Consider the following 27,734-nt stretch of genomic DNA (forward strand, 5'->3'; position numbering starts at 1 on the left):
GTGAAAGGACACTGGACCACTGCTACACTACGGTCAAGGACGGCTACAAGGCACAATCCCGCCCCCCGTTTGGCAAATCTGATCACGCCGCCATCTTCCTCATGCCAAAATACAAACAAAGGCTGAAACAGGAAGTTCCGGTTCAGAGGAAGGTCGCGCGCTGGACGGATCAATCGGTGGCCGCGTTACAGGACGCACTCGATGACGCAGACTGGGGCATGTTCAGAAACAGCTCCGACGATGACGTCAACGTGTTTACGGAAGCGGTTGTGGGATTCATCGGGAAACTAGCGGATGATACCGTGGAGACAAAGACTATCACAACGTTTCCCAACCAGAAGCCGTGGGTGGATAAAACCATCCGCGACGCTCTGAGATCCCGCACCGCTGCCTACAACACGGGACTCATGACGGGGGACATGGACCCGTACAAAGCCGCGTCATATAACGTGCGGAGGGCGGTGAAAGAGGCGAAGCAGCGCTACGGGAGGAAACTAGAGTCACAACTCCAACAGAGTGACTCTAGGAGCCTGTGGCGGGGACTAAGGACAATAACGGACTATAAAGCACCAACAACCGGTATGACGAACGCGGCCGTGACTCTGGCAGACGAGCTGAACACTTTCTATGCTCGCTTCGAGGCTGCAGCTAAGGTCTCCAACAATGCTAGTGTTAGCGGCGCTAACGGCTGCAGACAGGAAGATACTGCCAGCACCGGAAACGTGCTCGTCATCTCCGAGCATGAAGTAAGGAGAGCCTTCAAGAGAGTGAACACCAGGAAAGCAGCAGGACCAGACGGCATCCCAGGTCGTATCCTAAGAGACTGCGCATACCAGCTAGCTCCTGTGTTCACTGAGATATTCAACATCTCTTTATCTCAGTCGGTGATCCCCACATGCTTCAAGGAGTCCATCATTGTTCCTGTCCCGAAGAAACTCCACCCTGCTTCTCTCAATGACTATCGCCCTGTAGCCCTCACCTCAGTAGTGATGAAGTGCTTTGAACGCCTGGTCAGAGACTTCATCATTTCTTCACTACCAGACACACTGGACCCACTACAGTTCGCTTACCGTCCAAATCGTTCCACAGACGATGCCATCTCTCATCTCCTCCACACATCACTCACTCACTTGGACACTAGAAGGGGGAATTATGTTAAAATGCTCTTCATAGACTACAGCTCTGCATTTAACACCATAATTCCCTCCACACTCACCACCAAGCTGGAGCATCTGGGACTCAGCTCATCTATGTGTCAGTGGATCTCCAACTTCCTAACTGGCAGACCACAGGCAGTAAGGATGGGCGGACATGTCTCAGCCTCCACCACTCTCAGCACTGGAGCCCCCCAGGGGTGTGTTCTGAGCCCCCTGCTGTACTCTTTGTACACATATGACTGTGTGGCCACTACCAGCTCCACCACCATCATCAAGTTTGCTGACGACACCGTCGTGGTGGGCCTGATCTCTGATAACAACGAGACGGCCTACCTGAAGGAGATTAGGAATCTGGAGAACTGGTGCCAGAGGAACAACCTCCTTCTAAACGTCAGTAAGACAAAGGAGCTGATAGTGGACTTCAGCACTAAGCAGGAGAGGAACTACCAGACCCCCGTCATCAACGAGTGCCCAGTGGAGAGAGTGGACAGCTTCAAATACCTCGGAGTTCACATCACGCAGGACCTGTCATGGTCCTGTCACATCAACACCGTGGTGAAAAAGGCCCGACAGCGTCTCTACCACCTCAGACGCTTGAGAGACTTCCAACTGCCCTCCAAGGTGCTCAGGAACTTTTACTCGTGCACCATAGAGAGCATCCTGGCGGGAAACATCTTAACCTGGTTCGGGAACAGCACCATGCAGGACAGACGAGCTCTACAGAGGGTTGTGCGGTCAGCTGAGCGCACCATCCGCTCCGAGCTCCCTGACCTGCACTCAATCTACAGCAGGCGGTGCTGGACCAAGGCCAGGAAGATCGTGAAGGACCTCAGCCATCCCAACAACAGACTGTTCTCTCTGTTGAGGTCAGGAAAGCGATTCTGCTCCCTAAAGACCAACACAGAGAGACTGAGGAGGAGCTTCTTCCCGCAGGCGATACGGTCTCTCAATCACACCACCACACAGTACTGACCCACACATATGGTTCTTACACACACACTGGACTTTCTGGACTTTGGTTTTGCACAACACTGGTCACTATATTCTTCATTTCCGGTTAATACTTGTACAGCTGCTGTTATTGTGTATATATTTATTTATATTTAGATTCCTTCATACATTCTTATATAGTTCTATATTGTGTATTGTGTATTTTGTTGTACAGTTATTTTATTTTCAACTTTAATTTATATATTTATCTTATTCTTCCCAGTTAAATTTACCCTTCATTCTAATTTGTGTTGTACAGTTATTTCATTTTTAACCTTAATTTATATTTTATTCCTTCCTAGTTAAATTTACCCTTTTTAATTTTTCATATTTATTTCCTATCTTATTCATAGCCTTTTCCTTTTTTGTTCTCTTTAGGTCACGAGCAGTTGTCCAAGCATTTCACTACATATCGTACTGTGTATGACTGTGTACGTGACAAATAAAATTTGAATTTGAATTTGAATGATCTAATGTGCCACCAATTAGCTAGATAAACATCCTATGCAGTCAGACAGGCAGGTCAAAGGTTCAGTAAATCATAAGTAAATAAGTGTGGCTTTGCTGTGCAGTTCAGAGTATCATATTTAGCGACATGCTTCTTTTTCCCTCTTTCTCACTCATCTCCGCACAACTCCTTTTCCCCCTCGGTCTTCAAAGCCATCAAACATTTACAGTCTGTGGGGCTTTTGAAGAGGAATAAAGCTGATATTTACTGCGGGCTTTCATTGAGTGTAAAGGCCCAGATTTGTGGTGCCCATAAACCACATCTCCCCTTCCTGCCTGTAAAAATTTAATGCCACACAGCTACCACTGAGCTCCGGCTCCCATGAGGCTTCCATTCATTTCTTTTTCCTTTCCTTGACAGAGAGCAGAGGTGAGAAGAGACAAAAACTGACTCAACGTGTTATACTTGCTGTATTAATTAAAAGCCTTAGAGTGTGTGTGAGTGCTACTGTAGAGTTTGACATTAAAGTAGTCGGTTTAACTAAAATACTGTAAAAATACAATCATTTAGAAGCTTTCCTCCACATAATATGGAGATGCTAAGCTACGCTGGTTAACTTAGCTTAGCATGAACACTGGAAACGGGGAAAAAGCTAGCCTGGCCCTGTTGAAAGGCTAAAAGTTTGATGTGTAAGGTGAAGTCTGTTTATCCAAAGGTAGTGCTAGGCTAAACAGGTTAGCTTTTATGCTAAACAGGCTAATATGAAGATCTCTGCAAGAAAAGCTAACGAGTGCACTCAATATCATGACTGCAAGTTTAAAAAGAGGTATTTTGGTGTTTGTAACTTCTCTTGGCCCTTTGACAAAATTATGGACCTAAACTCTGAGACACAGTGCACTTACAGCCTGCATTACACATGTACATGTCACAGCTGTCTTTCACAAATTAAGTTGGAGGTGGCAAAGCGTTTCGATGATAACCGTGATCTTTGAAACATAATAATAACTACAATCAGAACTATGTCATAGCACAAGCCACAGCAACTATCTGACATAGAAGATTTGAGTTACATAGGGCTGTAATGTGGATATTTTGAATTCTAGTGGTACAGTAAAAACAGCCGTGAAATCCCTGGACTAGATAGACCGATAGGTGGATAGATTATCTTTAATGAAACTTTACTGACCCCACAAGACAATTATTGAGTCTGAGCAGCAGGATAAGAATAAAAAAGTGCAGTATGCAATAAATAAACAACATAGTCCCAGTAAAAGTGCCACATGCACATAGGGTAGCCCTTATACTTTGAGATATTGCAAAAATTCACATACACAACAGTGATAAAAAAAACCCAAAGAAACTAAAAAAGAAAACAAATGAGACAAGCTAAACAAGAGTAAACAGTAAGACTGAGATCATGTAAATTGCATTAATAAATAATTTGTACACTATAAGAATATGTCTTGCATTCAGTAGTAACACATAATTCATAAATGACTGATTTTTAGTGAGGGGGAGGTGTAGACATGGCGGTTAATTATGGAAAAATCACCTCAGATATCGCTTGCTATTCAAAGTAAATATCTTTGTCCTTTCAACATGACTTCAGAGGATTTTAAGACCCAAACCATGAACTCCACTTTCACCTTCTTGAACTACATTCAGGACCAAATATTTGAAAATAACAGGGAGAAAAAAAGCAGGATTTCCTCTACTGAGATGGCAATGTAAACGGACACTGTAGCACAGAGCTCCGCCGCTGTGTTACGGCAGCTTACCTAACAGTGTTTAACCTGGAAATGTTTCTCTGCGAGTAGACAAACATCCATTTGACCGCGTGATAGTAAAACTCTGCACTAAAACCGATTCACATTGAATTCATCAGGGTGGGGCTCCTACTGCCGGTTCCCACCCTGTCTATTGAATAGCAGGGGAAACACTGCTCCTTACTGAACATAAGCACTGTGGCTCTTTAACACTGAGACTTTTAATGTACTGTATGACTTCACTTTAACCCTTCCTCGCCACTCTTTGAACCTCAAACTCTGGAAAAGCCTGTAAATTATATTTATCTCCGGTTGTTCCAAAAACACGAGGATCTTATGGTGCCAGTTCAGATGTTATAACTGCACAGCTCGGATTCAGTGTTTCAGTGACATAAAAAGAGTCACAGAAACCCAAGCCAAAGCTTTTCAAGCTGCTCCACCTACAGCCTATGGTTTACTCCAGCTATTTCTTAATTCCAAAGCGAGAAAAAAATAGCAGGTTTTACAGTAGCAATTACATAAATTCCCATAGAGGTGGTGGCAGTGGTGGTGGTGGTGATGGAAAACTCAGTCCCAGTGTTCAAAATAAAATCCTTCACCCTGAAGGAGGAAGGAGCGTGTCCCAAAAGTTGTGAAGACATGAAAGGAGAATGTCACTGTTGCCTCTGACGTTCCTCCCCCTCCCTGCAGCCACTACTACTCAAGTTTATCTTTCTTCCTGTCTTTCATCACAGAGGTTATTAAACCCTGCGAGGGAGCTCCGCCATGTCTAATTACGCCAACAGTAAACAAAAGGAGGTCGGGTGGTGAAGGAGTGAGGAGAACGAAGAGGAGGAGGAGGAGGGAGGAGAAGAGCGACAGATGAAAAAACACAGCTGGCTGAGCGCCGTGTTATTATAATTCTTTAAGCAATACTGTTAGCTTGGTCAGTCTTTTAGCTGTGCAACTAATGACTAGCTAGGCCTAATTACAGGCCGCTGGTGCTGTGCCGGGACGTGATATTCCCTCCCCGGATGGTTGTTAACTTCCCCCACAGCCAAGGCCCAGCCCGACTCCCATTACCTCCCCAGCCCTTCCTCGCCCACAAAACCCCAAATTACCTTTAAAGGTGTTGTATTGTTCTTTTGGCAACATACACACCAGCGTTTTCCACTGTGCACACATCAGACACACCCAGAGTGGGTGGAAATATCACGGCTGTTGTAAAAGATATTCCCGGTCTTCCCCGCACGCCTCAGAATCTAAGGCGAAACTTTAAAAAAAAAGAGATTTACCCCACTAAACAGGAAGAACAGGAAAAACAAAAACACTGGGATAAAAGTGGCTGGTCTGAAAGCTGTGTGCGTGTGTGTGCGTGTGTGTGTGCGCGCACTTTCAGGAGCAAAATGTGGAAAACAAAGATGATTTGTTACACTTAGAATTACACCATAATCTCAAAACTATTGCTGCAGAAATTTTTATGGCCGATTCTGGCCTCTTTTGTCATCTGGAAGATATTTAATATCAGATGTCGATTTAAACCCAGCTCGCTAAAATGGTGCAAATGAGAAAATAACAAGGTCCAAAACCTCACAGGGATTAGAGCTGGGAAAATAAAGTTGTCCTGGTTTAAAGGTTGCTTTATAGCCCTAGCAGACCGAGCAAGGCACGAGAGTCATTTGTGGCGAATTGAGGTGCAGCAAGGCCAAATTCATGAAGACCAAATCAAAATTGACAAAAATGTATTAAATTAAAAATGGGTCTGATGATGTCAGGGATTACTTTGGGATTAAAAACATGAGGCAGTGGAATCAGGTTGACCTCACACATCAGGGGCTAGACTTTGGGAGGTTATTTTTAGAAAACACACTTGCTGAATTAGTTTAAAAAGCCTCTATGTGGACGCTACTGAACACATTCGAAACAAACACGTTGCTGCCGCTCGCTCTTAGATCTCCCGCTTCTTTGGAAAAATATCCGTGAGGGTGAATTCCCGGCCAAAGAGAAACTGGGGGACAGCATCCACATTTTGTTTCTCCCCATGAGCGCTCCACAAGACGGATGCTCTCCCCATCCATCGCGGCCTCCTCCCCGTCTCTGAAGTGAGTGATGCGGTATTGAAACCATATGCCCTCCTGAATTCCTCGCGGATCCTCCCATCCCGTCCAATCCCTGCAGTCCTCTTGCTGGCCACGGACACACGGCTGTCGCGAGGGGGGCCTCCCTGCTTCCTGTGTAGGATCTAAATATTTACACTCCCAGTCGTCCCGAGTGGCGAGGCGGAGAGGTCTTGATGTTTTGGGTTATGTAAAGTCCAATCCTCCAGGACGCATATTTAACAGATTGTCGTTGTTAGAGCACTTTTTTCAGCAGACTCGCTCCGTGGAAAGTTTTTCATCCTCCCGATGCAGAAGGGGACACAAAAAGCTTTATACTGAAAGGGAGCAGGCTTTGAAATCCACGCTGTGTACCCCAGAATAACTTTGTCTTTACGACATCCTGCCTTAAAGTCTTCGGACGTCTCGAGCCAAAGGTGACAGCTGGGCGGTGGAGAATACAGGTCTGGAGCCAAAACTGAACATGTGGTGAGATCTAACTGTCCCGTAGCATAACAAATGATGAGTCTTTGTTCTGTGTCGTGTCAGCCAAAGCTTTCATCTAATGCAATTACTAAGAAAAAGCCCTGCAGGAATTTAACATACAACCTCTGGTGTTAACAGCAGTGCCGCGTAACCTACTGAGAAAGTCGCAGCAGATGCTCTGAGCAAACAGAAGATCGAGCCAACAAATCTCAGCAGAGGGTTTTGCAGGGAGTAGCGATGAGAGCAAACCTGTCCTGGAAATGCTTCTGCGTACCGTACAGATGTTAGAGCCATTAAGCAGGGAGCAAAAGAAACCAAAGCAAAGGTAAATCGCTACCTAAGTAGCCAGTCAGGATGGGAGGATTTGCAGCTCTATGTGAGTGCAGACAAGAGCTGTGATTAGACAAGAGGACCAAAGATAAGCCAGTTATAGCCAAGATTTGGGTTACTGTGGCACATCCTCTAACCTCTTTGGTCTGATCGTTAGCTTTAGTTGGCATCACTCTGTGCTTAGATACTCGCAGCCCCTGCAAGCACACTTAGGCTTACTATGGCTCATCATTTAAAGTCCAACAACGAGTGCAGAAAGCAGATGCACTGGATTCACGTACATCTAAAGGTTTGTGCGCGTAACTTGGCGAGGATAAGACCAGTATCAACAGCAAGCTGACTGAGGACTACCTTTACATACTGCAACAGTCACACAATGAAGCCTCACAGGAGCAGCTTAGCTTTAAGCACTATAAAGGTCCAGAATCACACAGCAGGCGGATTATGGGTTGATTTAATTTGAAAAGCTTGTGAGACTCATAACATCAGGCTCATACCTTCACATTACATCATCTGTTGAGTAGGAAGAGAAGCAAGCAGTGCTAATGAGGAGGTCCGGAGGATGAGGTCACCTGTCAAGATGGATTCACCGCCTGCGCCTTAATTCACTGAATATTCAGTAGCTCACAATTCTGTGAGATCGTGTCACGTTGTAAATCTCTAGCAAGACTTACTACACAGTTTACAGATGCACCAGAGGTGTGTCAGTTTAAAGTCATCTTATCATCATTCACATGGCCTGTTCTTTAATATTTGAGCCCAAGGTTCTTCCTCATGGACTCTCTCCCTGCTACCATGCACTTAAGTCACTCCTCAGAGCAGAAACGGTGTATAACCAATATAACAAATAACTATATTCCCTGCTCAAAAGACATGTATTGGGAAAAAACTGCAATACCTTAACCATACAAAGAAAAAAAAAAGGGCTACAATTCTCATCTGATCGGCACTGATTAAAGAGATCCGGCAAACGTCGGCAAAGATCCGGCAAAGAGGGATAATAAAACCAGATTTCAAACACATGCTACCCATCCGCCGTTCTCTACGGGCTGGACGTCGGTGACATCAGTGGATGTAGATCATTTTTGCTATTATGTTACTTTTGAGTGTGATTGCATTCACGACTTCACTGCATAATGAGGTCAGTTAAGGTTCAGCGTTCTTGCAGACTGACCTGCTGGGCCCGGCCCTCTAGATCCCTCTGGCGGTTGTGCGGATCGATTGCGGTGCGGCTGGCGCCGTCTCCCACTAGCGGAGCGGACGGTGCGGATGTGCACTTCACTGACTTTAAAGAAGGCCACCATGAAAGGCTGCTTATCCAGTGCACCGTCGCGTCCTACGAGCCCCGCCTCCTTGGAGCTGACGCTCTGTCCTGTTTAAAAAAAAGATCACAGTAAGTACGAACCACAGAAGATCAAAAACTTCCAGCAATGACTGCTGACCTTTACTTTGCTGAGAGAAAGTGATGCATTTTAACTGCTCCAACTATGGCTTTGTATTACAAAAGAGATGTGCAATTGGATCCCTCACCGCTGCTGGTCTCCACACTGATCTGCAGACCCAGGTTGTGTGCGGGACTCATCACCCACAGGTTACTAGTGGCAGTGATGTCAAACTCCAGCCAGCCCTCCTCAGCTGCCCACAGCCTGCGAGACTCCAGGAGGAACAGATCTGCCTCTCTGTGACATAATGGCAAACAAACACCAGAAGAAACTTATTACACGAAACATTAGTAATACTTGTGCTAATACTGGCATTTGTACATGGATGTACTGGAACAGTATTAAAAATGGTTGTAGTCATCTCATCTGACCAAAGAACGTGCTTCCAGTTTGCATAATCTTTCTCAACTCATGTCTTGGCAGTTATTCTGGGCTCTTTAGATATAATTCTCACTAGTTTTCTTCCCAGAGTCTTTGAAATATTTCCCTTCCTACCTCTGACAGGCTTGTTCTGCACTGTGTGGCTCTCTTTCAGTGTCTTGATGATTTTTCTCATTCCAGTTCTTCACATTTGATAACTTAATACTAAACTCACATCTTTTGTTTGTGGTGGTAAGATGCTTTCTCAGGTGACAGCTCAAACTGCTGCTGAGGTTTTTATACTGTGTGTAAATTGGAAGATAGAGTGTTTTAATGTGATTTTCCAATCTTTGACCATTACAAGGTTAAAGCACATCATTGCATAGCAGAGGTTTGTCCTTTATAAAAGTCAACAAGAACACCAGTTTTCAGGGGGGCAATGATACTGAGCCTGGTAATTTATGCTATTACTGAAATAATTCTGTCATTGTTCAAATAGAAATAAACTACACAAATAATTTTGTCCTCATCTGTATTAAGTCAATTAAATACAAGCTGCTATTAGATATTATACTGCACTGCTAAAAGTGCTATGATGGACCTAATGCCTGAACTATGCTTCCAGGTAACTTGACGTCCACCCCCCAAGAAATGTAACGACACATCTGTTTGACGCAGCCCACAACGACTGAATGTGGAAAGCTATAATGTGAGGTTAAGAAGGAGTTTCCAGTTACGTCGTAAGTCACGACATAGATTTCCCGCAGAAGTCTAAATTACGCTTAAGGAGTCCGCTGTGCTGCTTTTCACCGGCAGCAGATCATTTTGGGTCCATGCAGCTTTACATTTTTGCCTTTTCGATTCATGATTAATAAATTCTGACTCAGTAAAACTTGCTGCTGTGTGGCTCTCCCTCTTTGATGTCCTCAACAGAAATGACATTATATACGTTTGGTTTACTGCATTCAGTCTTATGTATAAAACAGGGGCACAAAGAGCATCACTGAGATCACGCAACGCTAGAAAGGTCAGATCTACCGCTTTAAGAAACCAAAGACGCAGAAGCTCTTGGTTTCTATCGAGGTAAGAGTATCATAACAAAATGACAGGAAGATGGATAGCGGCACTTAACAAAAAATGCTGGGATACTGTATTCTACTCTAGCGTAGATCTGACCTTAAAGTCTACATCTCTGAGGGACTACGAACAGGAAGGAATTAAAAGTATGATATCAGGCTACATGCATGTTAATATCATTTACAAAAAAATAACAAAAAGTGAGTTCATCGAATCAGGCTTCAAATGTGTCAAAAGAGGAGGGAGGTAAAAAATAGTGACAGCAGAGGAGATGTAAGGAAAAGACAGTGTGAATGATAAGAGGCCTCTGTCCTCCCACCGTCCCATTACAGCAGTAATAACACTGCGGCGGTCCTGTCAGACACTCCTCCACGAGACACATCAAAGCCTCGCAATCATCCAGGTGTTCAGAGAATGTCCCTGCAGTCATGCTTCAGCAGCCTCTCTTTATTGCTCATTAATGAGTGTTTCTGACGGCTTCCGTATGAGCACCTACACCCTGTTTTCCTGCACGCATATGGTACTCCACCCTCCTGCTGAGTTTGCACATTTGTCCCAGGTGCACTTGTGTTTCTGCATCATTGTCACGTAACGCTCGCGTGACAGAGAACAGCAGGGAGTCGGTGAGAGAGACACCTGCAGGGTGACGGTCTACTGTACGAATGTGTTATTGACTGGCTGCTTTAAATGAACTGGAATAATAAGGTCAAGAGTCAAAGTCGTGTTTCTTTGTACCATAAATCCCCTTTATGAGTCTTGTCAGTGACTTGTTAAAATTGTTATCCAAGGTAGGAAAGTGTGACTCGCAGCTGGCCTGGTTATTTCACATGCTTTCGTCTTTGAAACTGGTGCAATGGCATATTTGTAAGACCTTAAAAACGATACGCGAGTCAGACATCTGGAGGAAAAGACAGAGATTGTAAGGACTAACTCTCCTGAGCGGGTACAGGACAGTCTTTGTCTTTACTCAACACAAAGTCAGGACGGCCACCTTTTTTTTTTCCATTGTAATCTGTCGCATTCCTCAGCCGGGTGTCAGGCTAATTAAGCGCTCTATCATTACAGCTCGGAGTCAGAGCACGAGTCAGGTTTTATGGGAAGGAGGAGCACGAGAAAGTTAACGGGCTTCCCGCTGATTATGAAGGGACGGTTTTGCAAAACGGGGAAAAAACAGTAATGTTTTTTCTCATGTATGTGACAATACCTCAGATGACATCTGCACTGATTAGATCGAATAATGTAAAACTGCAGTTACAAGGCGTTATTATGCATGCAGTTTATTTTCTCCATCTGATAACAAGAAGAGAAAGCGAGAGCACAAACCAGCCGCTGTAGGGACAAAGGAGAAAATAAATGTACTGTGTGTGAATCCTCTGACAGACTGAATTGGTTTTATTTAACACAAAAGAATTAATCAAGTGTAACAGTTTGTCATTCATCAATGGCTTTTTAAGGAGAGAGTTCCTTCGGCGTGTATTCACTGATAGACTAAATATATCGAGCTATGTAAGGCTAAAAACAGATATCAGACATTCTCTCCATGTTTGTGCTGGTCGACGGCGGGCGGGCTTGATAAAACACAAATGTCATTCAGAAACTCTGTTTATCTAGCCCTGCAGTCTTAATGTACAGTAAATGTTTAGCATGCATTAGCCGTGCTTTTTCTGGTGAGGATTTTGAAGTTGTGCTATTTCTGTAATGCTTGATTTTACATGATAAACACAGCAGCTGCCAAAAGTATGTGCAACGCACGGGGAGAAGGAAAGACGTTTTTACACCTCGATATCCAGAAAATGTGAATGTGAATGCTTTTGGAGCCTACAGGAACCTACCTGCAGGGCCATCGACGTGCACGTGTTTCACAGCTAAGAGCTGCTGAAACCCAAATAATTAAAGGAAAGTTTAGTAGCTCAGTCCCAATACATTGTTGCACAAAAGCCTTGAGCTGAACCTCATTTCTTAATATTTTGCTGCGCATCGAGTTAGTGAAACATGCAAACAAACATGGAAATACAGTATCCAGTTAGCTTGTACAACAACAGAGTTTGTACAATTCGATCTTGAAAGTCAGAATTTGGTATGAACTTCTTTATTCTTCAACAGCCTGAATTCTCCACGGCAGCTTCCTCGTCATTGCTTTAAGTAGTCTTCAGGAATGGTTCTCCAGGCATCTTCAAGGACATTCAAACTCTTCTTTGGATGTTGGCTGACTTTTGTTCTGTTCTCTGCCGAGATGTCAGATGCTTTCCAATAGCATTGCGTGGTGGATTAAAGTCTGATGGTATTTTTCTGCGTTCGTAATTACATCAACTTTGACAAGATCTCCAACACCACTGGCTAAGTTGCAGCTCCAAACCATGACACAGCCTCCACCCTGTTTTTCAGACGGTTGTAGACACTCACTTTTGTACCTCTCTCCTGGGCTTCCTCACATACTGATAATTTGGCTTCTTCACTCCATCAGACATGTTGTCACTGATTTTCAGTCCAGTTCTTGCATACTTTGGCATACAAAACCATTTTCTTTCTGTTTCCCTTCCTTAAGAATGGCTTCTTAACAACTGAGACTATTTCTGATAAGGCTTCAGATCCTGTCTCATGTCTTTTCTGGATTTTTTTCCCCCCGTTTCTCAAGGACATGAGGTTCAGATACTGTTCATCTGCTGTAGATTTCCGCAAATGTTTCTAAGGACACACTGCACACCATGCTGAGATATGCCAAGTTTTTAGCTAATGGCTCTTTGGAAATGACCTTGTTTGTGCAAAAACACTATTTTATGTCTGTCACACTGTGTTATCTTCAGTATTTTTCATAAATTCAACTACTATTTGTGCTCCACAGATTTGGTAATAATCAAATATTCTCAGCTTCAGCCAGAGAGGTGGAGGTGAGTAATTTTATGACCCCCAAATCAAACCCACACATAAGTTACAGATATCTGCTCTGCTGTGATCTCACTGTAAGTGAGACAGATGTAAAGTGCTCGAGCCAAGATCGTGCACATTTAGCACAGATAAAAAAAAATCATACAACTGAAAACCAGTAAATGATTATTATTTATTCAAGTACATTTTAAGAAATGTGAATAAAAGAGTATGCAAGAAAACCAAAACTCCCATATTTAAGATATAGTGTGGTATGCACAATTCTGAGACTATTAACTTATTACTTCTTTTTGTTTTTCCCAAGTTAGTATAAAAATACTTTTATAGTTTTGCACAAACACAGATGAGACAATCAAGAGAAAATCTAACAGTGAATCGGACTTCAGCATAGACGTTGGAAACTCTGTAAAAGTTTATATGCTACCTGTCAGGGTGCTCCTTGACCACCTGGTAGACTTTCAGCAGGAAGGTGTCGTTGCGGAAAGCACGACTCACGCACTCCTTGTAGAGGCGAAACTCGGCGGCGGTGATGGCCTCGCCCTCTGGGATCTGCGAGAGGTTGAACTTGAACTCCTTGTGGTGACGCCTGTGCGGTGAGAGCTCCCTGTCGTACTCCACTGTGGGTTAGAAACACATACGCATGCTTTTAGGACCATAGCTCACACAAGGCGAGATATAAACCAGGGTGAGGAAAAAAGCTATTAACGTAAAGCTAAATGAAGCTAATGTTCATCAGAAAAAATGGCAGGTTGATTTGTGCTCCTACGGATCAAATGGTAATCATGTCTTTTGGCCCATATGCTCTCTTTCCAGCAGCTTGATTCAAGCTCATGATCCATTTAACACAAATAGGATCAAATTATAGATCCGCAAACAGGGTTTCATCGTAAATCCGCAGTAGTGAATGATGAGTGGATATCCTTTTCAGACACGCCTTTAAAGTATGTCAAACATGTGATTTATACATAAACTCTAATAGGTTTCTTGGCTTCCACTTGCTATAAATAAATCCCTGTTATCATCAGTTCACAGCAAAAGGCCAAAAGCAGCAAACTTAGAGTCACTCTGCGACCACTTCTGACAGCGTGAAATGACGAAAACCAACAAAATTCTCTCCCTCCTATGTTTTAAGTGCAATATGCACCATAATGATAATGTGCTCTCTGGGGAATCGTTTCCGTCTCTGCTGGAGGTTTCTCTCCCACAGCGAAGGACCCGGAGAGTCGACAGACACGGGGAGTAAGATGGGGACAGGAATAAAGAGGACAATTAGAAGGCTGTGTATAGAAATACCCAGGCCAACACTAACAGTAGATGTTATACTCATCAACGCGCTATTCTTACCCCATCACACTTTAAATACTCTCGTACACCCCACAGGCATGCTCACACACACGCTCTCTCATCATCTGCAGTTACCGCTCAGTGCAGCGAGGTTCAGCAGACTTTTCACCCCCACCGACTGAGCGCAGACCAACTTGGTACCACAGTCAGACGTATACTACCACCTCAGTTTTTCACCCACTGTGAGATCGAACACAGGCCACGTTTTCACACGACTTAGATCCATCCTCTGCCTTGATCCGTGGCCAGTCTCACGCTCCAGTTTGAACTGGTCTCACTCCCAAACTGACCCACATGTGCAGCAAACGCCTCCAGAGAAACACAGCCACCACATCTAACCCGCTGTTGGAATACAGTAAACATGGAGGGGGCTGCAATGAGCCTTTATGCTCTCATTTATACATTTATGTGCAGCTGAAGGCAGAAAATTTATAAACATGACAATGAGGATGAGAGGGGAGATAAAAAGAGTAATTATGGCTTTTTGCTGAGCAATGGCTGTATTCAGTTGTGTGTGGGCGTGTGATGTAAATAGCTTCATTCCTGCAAAATTTCAGGATGTGCACTTTTGTCACCGCCAGCCTGAAGGACTCTTTGGAAGGACGAATGATTTGTTCATTGTTCAGACAAATCAGAAGTTTACAAACACAAACCTGATGCTCCAAACCAGCAAACTGCAAAAACCACAAAAGCTTTTATGGAGGTTCTCACAGTTGATGATCAGTTAATGCATTTGAGTGCATCGATTCGCAGCACCTGGCTGCTACTTACTCTTTTAATTCCTGTGGAAGCAGGACTGCATCAAATCTTGTGAAAACTGCCTTTTTAACTGGATCATACCAAAGCTAAAGTACCAAAGTTTAACTTATTAAACTTAGTTATTGAGACTGTACAAAACAGGGGGAACACCAAAGGAGCAACACAGAAGTCAGCACACACTGACTAACACCTCTATGAGGAAATGTTACTGAAATATATCAAATCAAAGGTAAAGGATAATACACTTGGTATAAATGAAGTATTTAACAATTAAGTAAATTACATTTGACTAGATTACATTCAATGTAACATTTTAAAATTCAATAAAATAACATGAAAAATTACTTAAAGTCAGCATTTAAGGCATAAATATTTATAGGAGTGCTGAATAAAAGTTAATTTTATTAATTATAACATAGAAACATGTTTCCCAAAGACTTTAATTTAATCTGATCAAACGTTTGCCCTTTAAACCAGGGCTTTTCCCAAGTTTTGGCTTCAGGGACTCCTTATAGACCAGCAGTCCCCAACCTTTTTTGCACCACAGACCGGTTTATGTTTGACAGTATTTTCACGGACCGACCTTTTACTTCCTAGGACCTGGAGTCCACGTATGTGGACATCACATTTTGGGTTTTCTAGACCAAAATACTTAATTTTTCTCTACTAGGGCCTGATATCCACTTACGAGGACATTATATTGCCGCTGTTCTATCAAAATTTAAAACCAATGTCCTCATATGTGGATGTCATTTGTCTCAGAAACAAAAAAACCCCTGAAAACCATAAATTTCACACCCGAGCCTCAACTCTCGCGGACCGGTACCGGTCCATAGCCCGGGGGTTGGGGGACCGCTGTTACAGAGGACAACATTTTCCAAGGACTTCCTCATAAACCTGATTCTGATTTATTTTCTTTGGTCTTAGCGTCCTTGAAGACGTGGATCTAAATATTTCTTTATGATCACCAGCTACCGAGTTAATATGCCAAACTACACAGTGACAGCAGGATAACCGACTAAAGATGACATGGGAGGGACTAAAGGACAAAGTATGCCTCCCTTATTGAAATATGTGGTCACTGGTCACAGCATGAATCAGTCAGTTAGATTTTATTTAAACAGAGTCAAAGATTAATTTCGCATACTTTTACAGTCCAAATCTTAGGTAAGAAAGTTACAGTTTTGTACCTGAGCCAGACTTGTTAAAACCTTCTGGTAATTTTTATGATGTGGGGATCCACCCAGAAATGGACCGATGACACATTTTCCTCGAGTCATAGCAGAAGAGAAACTGTGTTGATGTGAGAACACTGGAACTAATCAGACTCTCCCAGAAGTGCCAGCTCCACCTTGTACCTACACCCTGCAAGGTCAAAGCTCCCCTCATCTCTGGACATTTTCAACTTTTACATGAATGTTGAATTTGAGTGAGCAAAAGGAGGACCACGAAGGAAGACGTATCTTTCTGGCTTCACAAAAAAAAAAAAAAAAAAGCAAGCTGATGTGACTTAAATCAAAAGATTATAATAAAACGAGGCATCTCAGTTTACGTCTGTGCGAGGTCTGCCGATCTGTACTTCAAACACTTTCCACTGGAGCAAAGGAAACCACCTATGGAGAACAAGCTGTTATTCACATCAGCGTCACTGCGACTTTTATCAGATGTGACAGTGACCATTTCATCATCTTATTCCAGAAGCTGCCCACACACACACACACACACACACACACACACACACGCACACACACACACACACACACACACACACACACACACACACACACACACACACACACACACACACACGTTATGTGTGATAACAGGTCTGCTCTTGTGTTCAAGGGTGGATAGATCAGAAAAGCGTTTGTGTCTGGACGCCTTAAACAGAGGTCATGCACCCTAAATGACTTTACAACGCTCGCTTCAACACCCCTGAGCTTGAATACAAATCGCTTGAAATGTGATATTCCCCGTTTAACTGTTTTTTGCTTGAAAGCTCTCTGATAGACTGTAGGTTGGTGAGAAGGTCAGGAGGAGTTTAATGTGGTGACTGTTTATTATATTTCCTGAAATAAATGGTAAATGTATAAAATAAAACAGCAGGAGCTCAAACAAAGGATTAAAAGCATGTGGAAGACAGCCCTAGTCTAACTGCGCTCAAAGCCAAATTATCTCATGGACGGCTGAACTACAGCCCTTAAAGGTGTAATCATAAAAGTGAACCTACATTTGCATATTTGGTATTTATTTATAACATGTAAAAAGACAGCTTAAGGCTACTGGTTAAATCAGCTGGCATTTAAATTATTGTGCCCATGTTAACGCAGGTTTGCTGCTAACTATGGGCAGTTGTGAGAAATTTCCCAGATCTTTATTTACGTTTAACAGTTTTTCCACCAGGCTGCTGCCTTCTTTCAAACACAGAGACACAAAATCATTTCATCAGCATAGCCATGGTGCTCCAACAAGCAGCTTTAGGGAAGCACTAAGACTGTTAGCCATAGACTGTATAGAATAGATGGACATAGGCCTTTGGAATTCCAGCTATTCCAGCCATCGTGGTGTTTTGTAAAGATGTGTTGAACCTGACTGGAAACTACATTCTTCTATCTCAGCTAACTGTCAATCACAAGCTAACTGGGACAATCTCTTAGAAAATGAACATAATTCTCCACAGATCCACACAGAGCTCGCACTCTCCAGGTGTTTGACTGAGGTAATAAATGAAGTTAGCAGTAGAGTCATTTTCTCATAACCTTACTTATAAAAAATGACCTTCATTTGGAATCCAGCACAGCTACCTTTCAGATGGCTACTTCCATCTTTTACATACAGTCTATGGCAGTTTCCTGGAGTTCAACTGTAAACTTCTTTGCGTTTCCTGGAAACTCCCAACAAAATTTACTACGATCACACAGGAGAAGTCTCGATCATTCCAGGCAAAGAAAAAAAACAGTTTTTGCTAAGGTGGAAAAAACCCTTATGCACCATTTTCAGAAGGCTCTGATGAAATTCACAGTTTTCACATTTATTTTCATCACTTCCAAACAGAATCTCGAGGCTCTCCTCAGCTCGCTCAGCCTCATAATGAGCCTGCTCAAATCAATCACATTGCTAATTTCAGAGAGGGGACTCGCTTTAAACAGCGTCTTTATGAAGACAAGCAATTAAAGGCATGAAATATGGAGACAGACTCAGCCTCACGTCTCAGCACAGCCCTTTGCAAAGCAGCCTGGGAGCCACAGTGTTAGCAGCTAAGTAGCATTCCAGCTGCTTCTCCACCTTCTCAGCTTGAAATTCGATTGAAATCCACTGAGCTTTCGCATCTAAAATCAAAGGGAAGCCTTCACACAAGCAGCATAACCTTTGCGCTAATCCACCATGACGAGGCTTTGAGACAGGAACACACAGAAAGGAAAAGGGATTTGGATTTGGGTGATTCACAGAGGAATTTATTCGAAGCAGTTCTAAAGATGGGAAAAGAGTTATAATTACAATATTCATAGTGAGGCATGGGTGTGTGACCTCGCTGTGTTTTCATTCCATCGCTTATCACCAGTTCTTGAGAAAATCAACACAAACATAAAGTGACAAAGTTTCTCTTTCATTCTTGCACAGAGGAAATTAAGGCTAACCAGAAAGCCTGACAATCCCGGGGAATTTCGCCGATGATTCACCAAAACACTGCAGGGAATTCATCTGTTACAAGAAGGGCAAAAAGAGCAGTAAGAGTGAGCAAGGGGAGAAGAGAGGAACAAATGATGACTGCTAGGCAGAAAAAGACTGAAACAATTAATGTTTGAGAGGAAACGAAAGAAGGCAGAGAAACTGAGAAAACAAGGAAAAGAAACAGGAAGAGGCTATAAAAGAGAGGCGAGTGGATTTAGGATCATTTTAAGGAAGAAACGTTTGTGAACAACAAATTAAATTGGATACGGTGAACAAAAAAGTGATCTATAATGACACGATGACATGGAGAGAGACGTCGATAAGATTATGTGAGGATGGGGAAAGATAGACTCGGCTGTAGGAGAGAGGAATACGTAGAGACCAAAGGGACAAAGATAAGACAGGGAAGAGGAAAGAGACGGTCCGAGGTGATATGAGAAAAGAAGCGAGAGAGACAGTGACAGAAGGAGAGTGAGTTGGACGATTTGCAGATTCACTTGGACACTCTGGCGGGAGCTGTTCTCTCATTTCCACCTGCGCAACATCTGGCGCTGCTCTCCCAGCTCCTACTGCTGTATGTATTACAGCAACCCACACACATAAACACACACAGCACCACAACTTCACGATTCTGGGGATCTCTTACTTCCACACGCAGCCGTGTGGTCCACAAACACAGTCTACACTTGAAAACTATTATTAGCATATATCTAATAAATTGTTATGTAATGGCTTTGTGACTATGACTTGTCTGAAATGGCTAATAAATCAAGTTACATCAGAAATGCTTTCTTACATAAGATACCTTTCATTACATAATTTTGCTCCAAATTGCATAAAAACTCAGATTAACAGCTGTTGAATCAGGCTTCCAAGTCAAATTTGGAAAGCAAAAGTTCATCCCTTGAAAAAACAGACCAAAGAAGTCTGCCGTTCATGCGAGACTGACTCCTTATCCCGACAGACCGACTTTTTATAAACCAAGGCGTGCATCCCTTTAAGAAGCAAAGGAGGAAAAAGAGGAAAAGGTGTCGAAATAAATTCTAGCAAGAGAAAGTTTGAGCCAGATGCTGATCGTGCAGGGAGACAGCCGGGGTGCACGAGTGGACAAACAGGCGAATAAATGACGAGAAAATCTGAATCTGACAATGACTGATGATCACAAAGATTTAAAAAAACCCAAAAAGATTCATCTGCCAAGAAAGTGATCGTTTGCGGACTTACACCACATTTGAAGGCGTGAGGGAGAGCAGCAGGAGAAGAAAGTATAAACAAGGAGAAGGAAATCTACTGCATGAGCAGAGGGACGACGGCAAACTAAGAACTAAAAGAAATGGGACCCATACCATGGACGCACCAACTGTTAAACCACGGATCTGTTTTTTAGCCCTTCAGCTAATTTTTTGAACATTTACCTCGGGCAAAATGGATGCGACACATCAGATAAATATCAGCCAGCATCGACGGGTAATTATCATCTTATATGCCGATATCGGTCAAAAAGGATCAATATCGGCAGATGCAAAATCGATATTTGTCTGCGATAACGATACATGCCTAATTTACAGTATAAACACTGACTGAAGAACTGCACTGTTCTTCAACATAAGGAAACAAAAATAGGGACTGTCCAGTTTGTGGTCAGCGGTCACACTCTAAATGCCACGTAGCAAATCCCTCTGAAGGACAGCTGGTTGACGGCCGCCTCTATCACATCCCTCCAACATCCTTCTACACGTCCTCCAACCACCGAGCAAGACAGCCACCACCTTCTCTCTCTACTCTGCTATTATCCTCAAAGTTATCGAGCACGTAAGGAGTTCTTATTCACAATATTTAAGGAAGACATCCTGAATCAAAACTGCATCGTCAGTTTTTCCATGTTGTAGCCTTGCATGCTATAACCCGTCCTACAATATTACTGAGAGCAGAGCACCTGTGACCCAGATAATCTAGTCTTTAGGGATCTTTTATTAAGGCTCTCACTGAGATTTTACCATGTTGATGACAGGCAGAGAAATTTGGTTCGTTGTGCCAATTTAAACATTTTTATTTCTTATCCTCACAGTTTCAAACATTTGAGACCCTTTGTGTGAGCGATTTTACCCTCAGTCCTATGATGTTTTCTGTCACAGCTCCATTCATGCAAGACTGCTTAATTTTTTTCTGAGCAGCAGCCACACAGGGCCTTACGCAGACTAATAACACGTCCAATTTTCCTTCATTTCCCAGTTTAGCTAACATCAGCTGCTTATAGCAGACCTTTAAGTGTTTCTTTTCTACTGCTTGCATCCATCTGTATATTTAACTTTTCATGAAAAGCCTGTTCCATAATGCACATGTGTAAAAAAAAAACAAAAAACAACCCAGTTACTTTGAGTCTTCATCCCATAAGGAAATAACCAATGCTGTCATTTGGTAGTCCTGTTTCAGGTACCAGACGATGCTTGCCTTTTTCCTCTCATGGAAGAGAACCCCCTTGTTAAACCTTGTTAAACTAAGCTGGGCACAAACATCCAGAAGGGTGTGTAAAACATGACAAAACTAGAGTAAATCGTTGTAAAAATAAACAAAAAAAGCCTTTTTAATCTACTATTTTCTATTAGCTACAAAGTATCTGAGTGAAATAGAGACTGAAGTACAGATAGAGTGAATAAGGAGGATTAAAAAGTGTGGACATTTTCACAAACACCCTTCAAAATGACCCTTTAAATTTTTGCACACCAAGAACCTGTCAACATTGTTAAAGACTCCGGACAGCTAAACCAATAAAAAATGATCTGAATGTGCAAGGCATGAGAAGAATCCATCTGTGTTTATGTAATTACAGCCCATAATCTGTCTGGTTTTTCTCTCAGACTTGATGGTTTCTGAGGACACATCAGATATGTCCATGCCTTCTATTTATCATTAATTTCTCCCAGCTCTCATCTAATTAAAGCTTTGGCCTGTCAGATTGACTTTTTCGGGAAACGTTTCTCTTCGGCGATTGCCACTATTTCATTCAGAAAGAAAACATCTCATTAAGTGGAAATCTTTATGCTGTAAACACCAGTCTTTTTGAAGAGGCTGAAGCCAGATTTTATGCCTCAAACTCTTTAACCTTTGGCACCGGTGCAGTGTGGAAAGATAAAACATTGAGACATCTGTTGACTTTGGTACAGCAGAAGAATACTGGCAGCTTTCAGGACATTTACACACACTGAAGCAGCATGAGTGGCCTGAGGTGTTACCATTATGCTTGGCTGCCACCAGGAGCTGTTTTTGCATTCTGCTGAGTAGTTTGGCTCTTTGTAGTCGGGCAGCTGGCAGCGCAGCTTTTGGGGTTGAGGTATGGATGAAGGGGTCCGCCGGGAGACATCATCAGCTTTGAGCAAGGGCATGTGTATATGTCTTTGGAGACGCATCCTGTGTTCTGATCTTCCCCTCTGACCCTGCATCAAAGCCGACACGCTGAGCGCCACAGGACCAGCCAAGGGCCACTGGCAAGAGCGCCAGTTTATATCCAATGCATGTAAGCACAACACCTAGACCTTTAAAAAATGGCTCACACACATCCAGGCAAGATAATTATATGTGCATAGGCACTGAGATATACACAGATCCATGGATGCATTAAAAATATTATGATAAAAGGTCTTTTAATTTAATTGAATCTGGCCAATTATGCTGTTGTGACATCAATGGCTTTCCCACTTGGGGAGAGAGACCGCACTTGGACGAAACTGCCTTTAGGGCTTTCTGCCAGAAGGCTTTTCTAACACATGGTCAAAGCTGTGAAAGGGTCTATTTTAATCCAAACCTCGACCTTTTCCAAAAACCTGACCAAACCTGTGGTTGAAACCAAACAAATAATAAAAATTCAAAAAATAACAATAAGTCCACAAAGTCTGAAAATAAGAACTCGACATTTGCTTTTGGTTTGACAAGGGACAAGAAGCCCACTCTTAAAAGCCCTGTGTTTCGACCGTTCATTCACCACAGGCTCACCAACACTTGGACCCTGCTGTGAGCACTTCTCACTTTAGTATTTTTCCAGTCGTCTGCACCAAACAGCAGTCCTATGACATCACAAAAACACCACTGGTCAGGAACAACAGCCTTGAAGCGGCATTAATGTGTCGCAGTAACAACACTAACATGTAATATCAGATATCCCCCCACCCACCCACGCAGTGGCCGAAGTCAACAGTGCGCGAATTCAGGGCCAGGCAGCAGCATTCATCCATAGCGAGGGTATGAGGCAGTGAGTCCAGCCCATTTGCAGACAGTCAAGCCCCATTAACAAACTGAGAACAGCAGCCAACAGCTCTACCCTGTGTGTCCAACAGAAATCAGTAAAGTGATTTTCACACATTAGTCTTTACTGATTACTGTTAAGTGTTGCTGACAGATGGGTGAAGACAGCCAGGGCATGCATTTAGTGCTGGAGTGGCCCAGGCACATATGAAACTATTGAGAATAGGTTTGAGTAAGAATCTACACGTCTTAAGGGATTTTTTTAAGTAACGATATGTTTCAGCTGTGAGTCTTAGAAGAAAATAATACCAAACAGAACTCAGAAGAGAATTGTGCTACTTAGCATATCAAAGCTTTACAATTATTGACTATCTATTGTCTTGGCTGCCTTTAAGACTGAGTTTAGTCACCTTTCTCACTCACTATGTGTTAACAGACCTCTCTGCATTGAATCATACTTGTTATTAATCTCTGGATCTCTTCCACAGCATGTCTTTTGACCTGTCTTTCTTCTCTCTCCCCAACCGGTCGCAGCAGATGGCCGCCCCTCCCTGAGCCTGGCTCTGCTGGAGGTTTCTTCCTGTTTAAAGGGAGTTTTTCCTTCCCACTGTCGCCAAAGTGCTTGCTCATATGATTGTTGAGTTTTCTGTGTATATATTATTGTAGGGTCTGCCTCAGAATATAAAGCACCTGTTGTTGTGATTTGGTTGTGTAAAAATACAACTGAATTCAATTGAACTTTAAGAATCTGAAGTTGAACTCTTTCCCTGTTAAAGACAATATCTGACGACCTCCCCTGTACCTTCAATAGTGAGTTTTGACACCTGACTATAAATCAATAAAGACGTGATTTGATGACCATTAGAATATTAATGGTAGCGGCAAGGGTAAACAGAGGCCACCCCTTACAAACTTCTAATGCAAACCAAGTCCTTTTGTTCTATAAGCAGCCCTGAAATATCACAGAAACTGTTCAGTTCAGAAAAAAGCTTGAGGCTTACTCCTAGTAGACTTTTAGTGGGTAAAGGGTAAGAGTTAGGGTTAAAAGTTTGAAAAGTTAGGCAGGTGGGCTTCACTGTCAGCTAATTTAAATCACTAAAGTGGACTTCTCGATTGTGTCTGTGGTGCGGTACCTTTTGGATCATTTTTAATGTATAATCTGACAAATAAAATGGTTTGTTGTTTGGGCGACTATTTTAACAGAAAAAGAAGTCTGTGGTTAAGTCTTTTGATGAAATAAATATTAAATATACAGTCTATGTACAGCTATAGTTAAACTATTCCTGATTTCTGGTCTGCACCATACACAGCACAAAAGACAGATTTAATGTAATTTTATTTATATAGTACCAAATCACAGCACGAGTCACCTCAAGCACTTTTTATTAGATCATATAGGAATCGAAAGATGAAGCTTCCAGGTCTGAAAGGTGCCTTAAATGCATGTCTTTTTAATAGCCACCAGGGGGTGATACTTGCAGTTGCAAAAAGACGTGCAGTCCTATGGAAGTCTAGGGGAAAACAACACTGACGTGATCTCTGCAAACACTTTCCAATGAGTTTGTGGGCTCAGTCACTCATTTTTGGTCGGACTGAGTAAAATACTGAGTATATTTTTGTAAATTATGGTCATTTCAGGATATCGTCATTAGCTAAAGCCTTGAGACTGACAAGAGGTTAGCCAGTGAATATGCCGTGTCACAGTTAGATCAAACATGGAGATGATGGAAATACTCATCCTGATGCTTCAACAAAGGACTTTGCAAACCAGTGGGTGACATCACAATAGATACAGACATATTTTACATTGCATATGATCTGCACAGTCACTACTTGTCACTAACAGACTAGTTCTTAGTTGGTGGTAAAAGTGAAAACACTAACTGCCTTAAACAATGATAGGACACATCCACTGATTTAGAATGGCAAAGCACACACTGTAGAAATAATACAGCACTTCCAGAGAGAGCTAGCTATTGCATATACACAGGCGCACATTCATCAGTGGCCTTGATATCGAGCCTTCTCCCCTTCCATTACCTCCCACAGGTTACAGTACATAATGATCTCACTGGACAGACATCCCCAGAAACAAAGGCCCCATTTGAACCATATAATCACATTTTTCTACAGCCATCATCTTCCACATAATCCCTGAAAAACCATTTGGGTTTTTCTAAAAACCCATCCAAAACCATGACACGTAATGTCAGGCATACTGTCCCAGGACACGCACAAACACATACACACACAAACTCACACTTATCCACCGAGTATCTGATTTCTGCTCCCACTATCCCAAAGCTCCATCACCACTGTGCTGCATTCCATACAAGATGATAAAATGAAGACTGGATACACATCTATCTTTTGTCGTTTTGAGATTTTTTAAATACGTGTGGGTTTGCATGTGTGTGTGTGGGTGTGTGTGTGTCCCTAACCCTGAGGGTAGAAGGATAATTTGCTGTAATTGCTCTTCTGCTGGGGCTTTGCTAACAGATAGATATCCGAGGTATGGCTGTTGAACTGAGCAGTATCAGTATTTTCCATCAATGTACTGACAGCTGAGTGGTAGCAGTCTCAAAACTCAGCTCTCTGTGGAGACTCCAGATGTCCTCCAGGAGCTGGATATGTCATACCTGTGTGTCAGTAGGAGATTTTCTTCCATCCCTTCAAGCACAATTTGTCAGGATTAAGATGCGAACCCACTAGCACGGATGTAGGGTTCATTAAAACCACAAGGTTATGTGATTATCTGTGTTTCTCTCTGTAGTTCTTTTCAACAGCACTTTACGGTTCTACAAGTTAATGTATGTTAATTTAAAGGAAAGTATAGTCTACTATCAAGGTAAAGTGATATAGATTAGGGAAAAGAAGGTAATAGTTAGCCAAAAGACAAATTAGAAAAACCAATATGAGGCAACTCAGACTGCAATGCAGCCGAGCATAAAGCAGCAGAAGTTTACAGGTTATGCTGATGGCATGTTAACACGGCTGGTTTCATGTATAAATGTGCACCCTAAGCACTGTTCTGTAAAAGTCTTACTTGGTTGGTCACTCTAACATTTACGGATCTCTTTTAACAGCTCAGCATGACAGACTGACTTTCATTTGAACTCAGACTAATCTGATGAAAGTCTTAAAGCCAGTTCTTTATGGAAAATAAATACTAACCAGATGTTTTTCTGCACACAGGACAAAGTCTGAAAAAGTCCATCAACAATGCAACATCACCGGATTCAAAACATATTGTTTGTGTCGGTGTAGTCTCTGGAGGTGCACGGTAGCATCTCCAAAATCACCAAATGCTTTTCTTTTCCCCTGTTCATTTTCTTCCATAATTTCATATCCATCACAAATAAACAATATATAAAGACAAGGTCTGTGGCAGATTAAGGGAACTAATGATTGTAATCAGAGGTTTCACAAAATTATTGCTTCCAGCTGTTTCCAGAAGTCTTTCTCCTTACTTTATTACACACCTGCAGAATACTTCCATTGATATTTACGCAAGAGACACAAAACCGTCCAGCCATCCATCCATCCTCTTCCACTTATCCAATTCAGGTTCACAGGAATCCTGGAGCTTATCCCAGCTCCCATAGTTCAAGAAGTGGAGTACACCATGAACAGGTCACCAGCCTGTCGCAGTGACACAAAACTATAGCTAAATTTCTTACAATAAATTCCCCCTAAAGTTGAGACCAGACCGATCAGGACCAAACAGCTTACTAACAGTACTCTATTTCAGACATGTGAGCTCCCACACAGAGTTAAAGGTTATACGTTTTGTTTTGTGTCTGATATCTTTACTAAAGTTTCCTTCCTTAATTACATACAGGTCGTAATATCTCATATTATCTAAGCAATTATTGAAATACAACCACCAATTTAACAAAACCCAATGCAGTTTAAGCACGGTAACCTGTTCACTTACCATAGCTCACTTCTTCAGCCTTATCTGAATGAAACATTACACACATCCCCTACCTAAAAGAGTTGTGTACCTTAAACTGCTTGTACTTCTATTGCCATCTGCTCAGTGTAGCAAGATGTTGATGCAGCTAAATCATGCTTAAGTCACCCTGACACCAACTAGAACTTAGTACTACAAGTACATCTACACTACAAATACCATGAATGAGCACATTTGTTAGCAAGTTAGCAAAAAAGTATGTGGTGGTGGATAAATAACAACCATGCAAAAGGACATTAAACAGTGAATCTCTCGTGTTCCTGAATAATCCCAGTTCATAAAATCAAATAGAACATATAATAACACAAACTGCTACATGGTGTAGTGGTGGTTAGCACTGTTGCATCCCAGCAGGAAGGTCCTGGGTTCAAACCCACCATCTGCCCGGGGCTTTTCTGTGTGGAGTTTGCATATTCTCTCTGCATCCTTGATGGGGTTAGGTTGATTGGTGATTCTAATAATAGGTGTGAATGGTTGTCTGTCTCTATGTGCTCGCCTTCTTGCTCTATGGGACCCTGAGTTGGATGAGCGGATGGAGAACAGAGTGCTATAGTCTCACATATTTATACATCTGGAAAGTGTCACATCACAGTTTTGCAGTCAAAACCTTTAAGAATCACTTTTTAAAAATCGGGATATTATTTCAGCTTACGCTGACCATTACGGATTGGAATCATGATTGAATTTATGAGAACAAGGCGAGGTTTGCGAGCATTGCTTAGAGATA

At 42.4% G+C, this 27,734-nt stretch overlaps 1 protein-coding gene across 2 annotated transcripts in view; it reads right to left on the bottom strand.

The window, feature by feature from the left end:
- The window catches only part of bmp6 (bone morphogenetic protein 6), a 50,262-nt gene that overhangs the window by 9,562 nt on the left and 12,966 nt on the right, over positions 1-27,734 (bottom strand). For both annotated transcript variants that reach the window (XM_080865819.1, XM_080865820.1), the window contains exons 3-5: positions 13,442-13,634; positions 8,783-8,931; positions 8,427-8,624 (exon numbers count right to left, since the gene is read on the bottom strand). In XM_080865819.1, the coding sequence (XP_080721945.1) occupies positions 8,427-8,624; positions 8,783-8,931; positions 13,442-13,634 (540 nt within the window). The remainder of the gene's footprint in view (positions 1-8,426; positions 8,625-8,782; positions 8,932-13,441; positions 13,635-27,734) is intronic.

Source organism: Rhamphochromis sp. 'chilingali', assembly GCF_963969265.1.
Source record: "Rhamphochromis sp. 'chilingali' genome assembly, chromosome: 18".
In the NCBI taxonomy this organism is placed as follows: Eukaryota; Metazoa; Chordata; class Actinopteri; order Cichliformes; family Cichlidae; genus Rhamphochromis; species Rhamphochromis sp. 'chilingali'.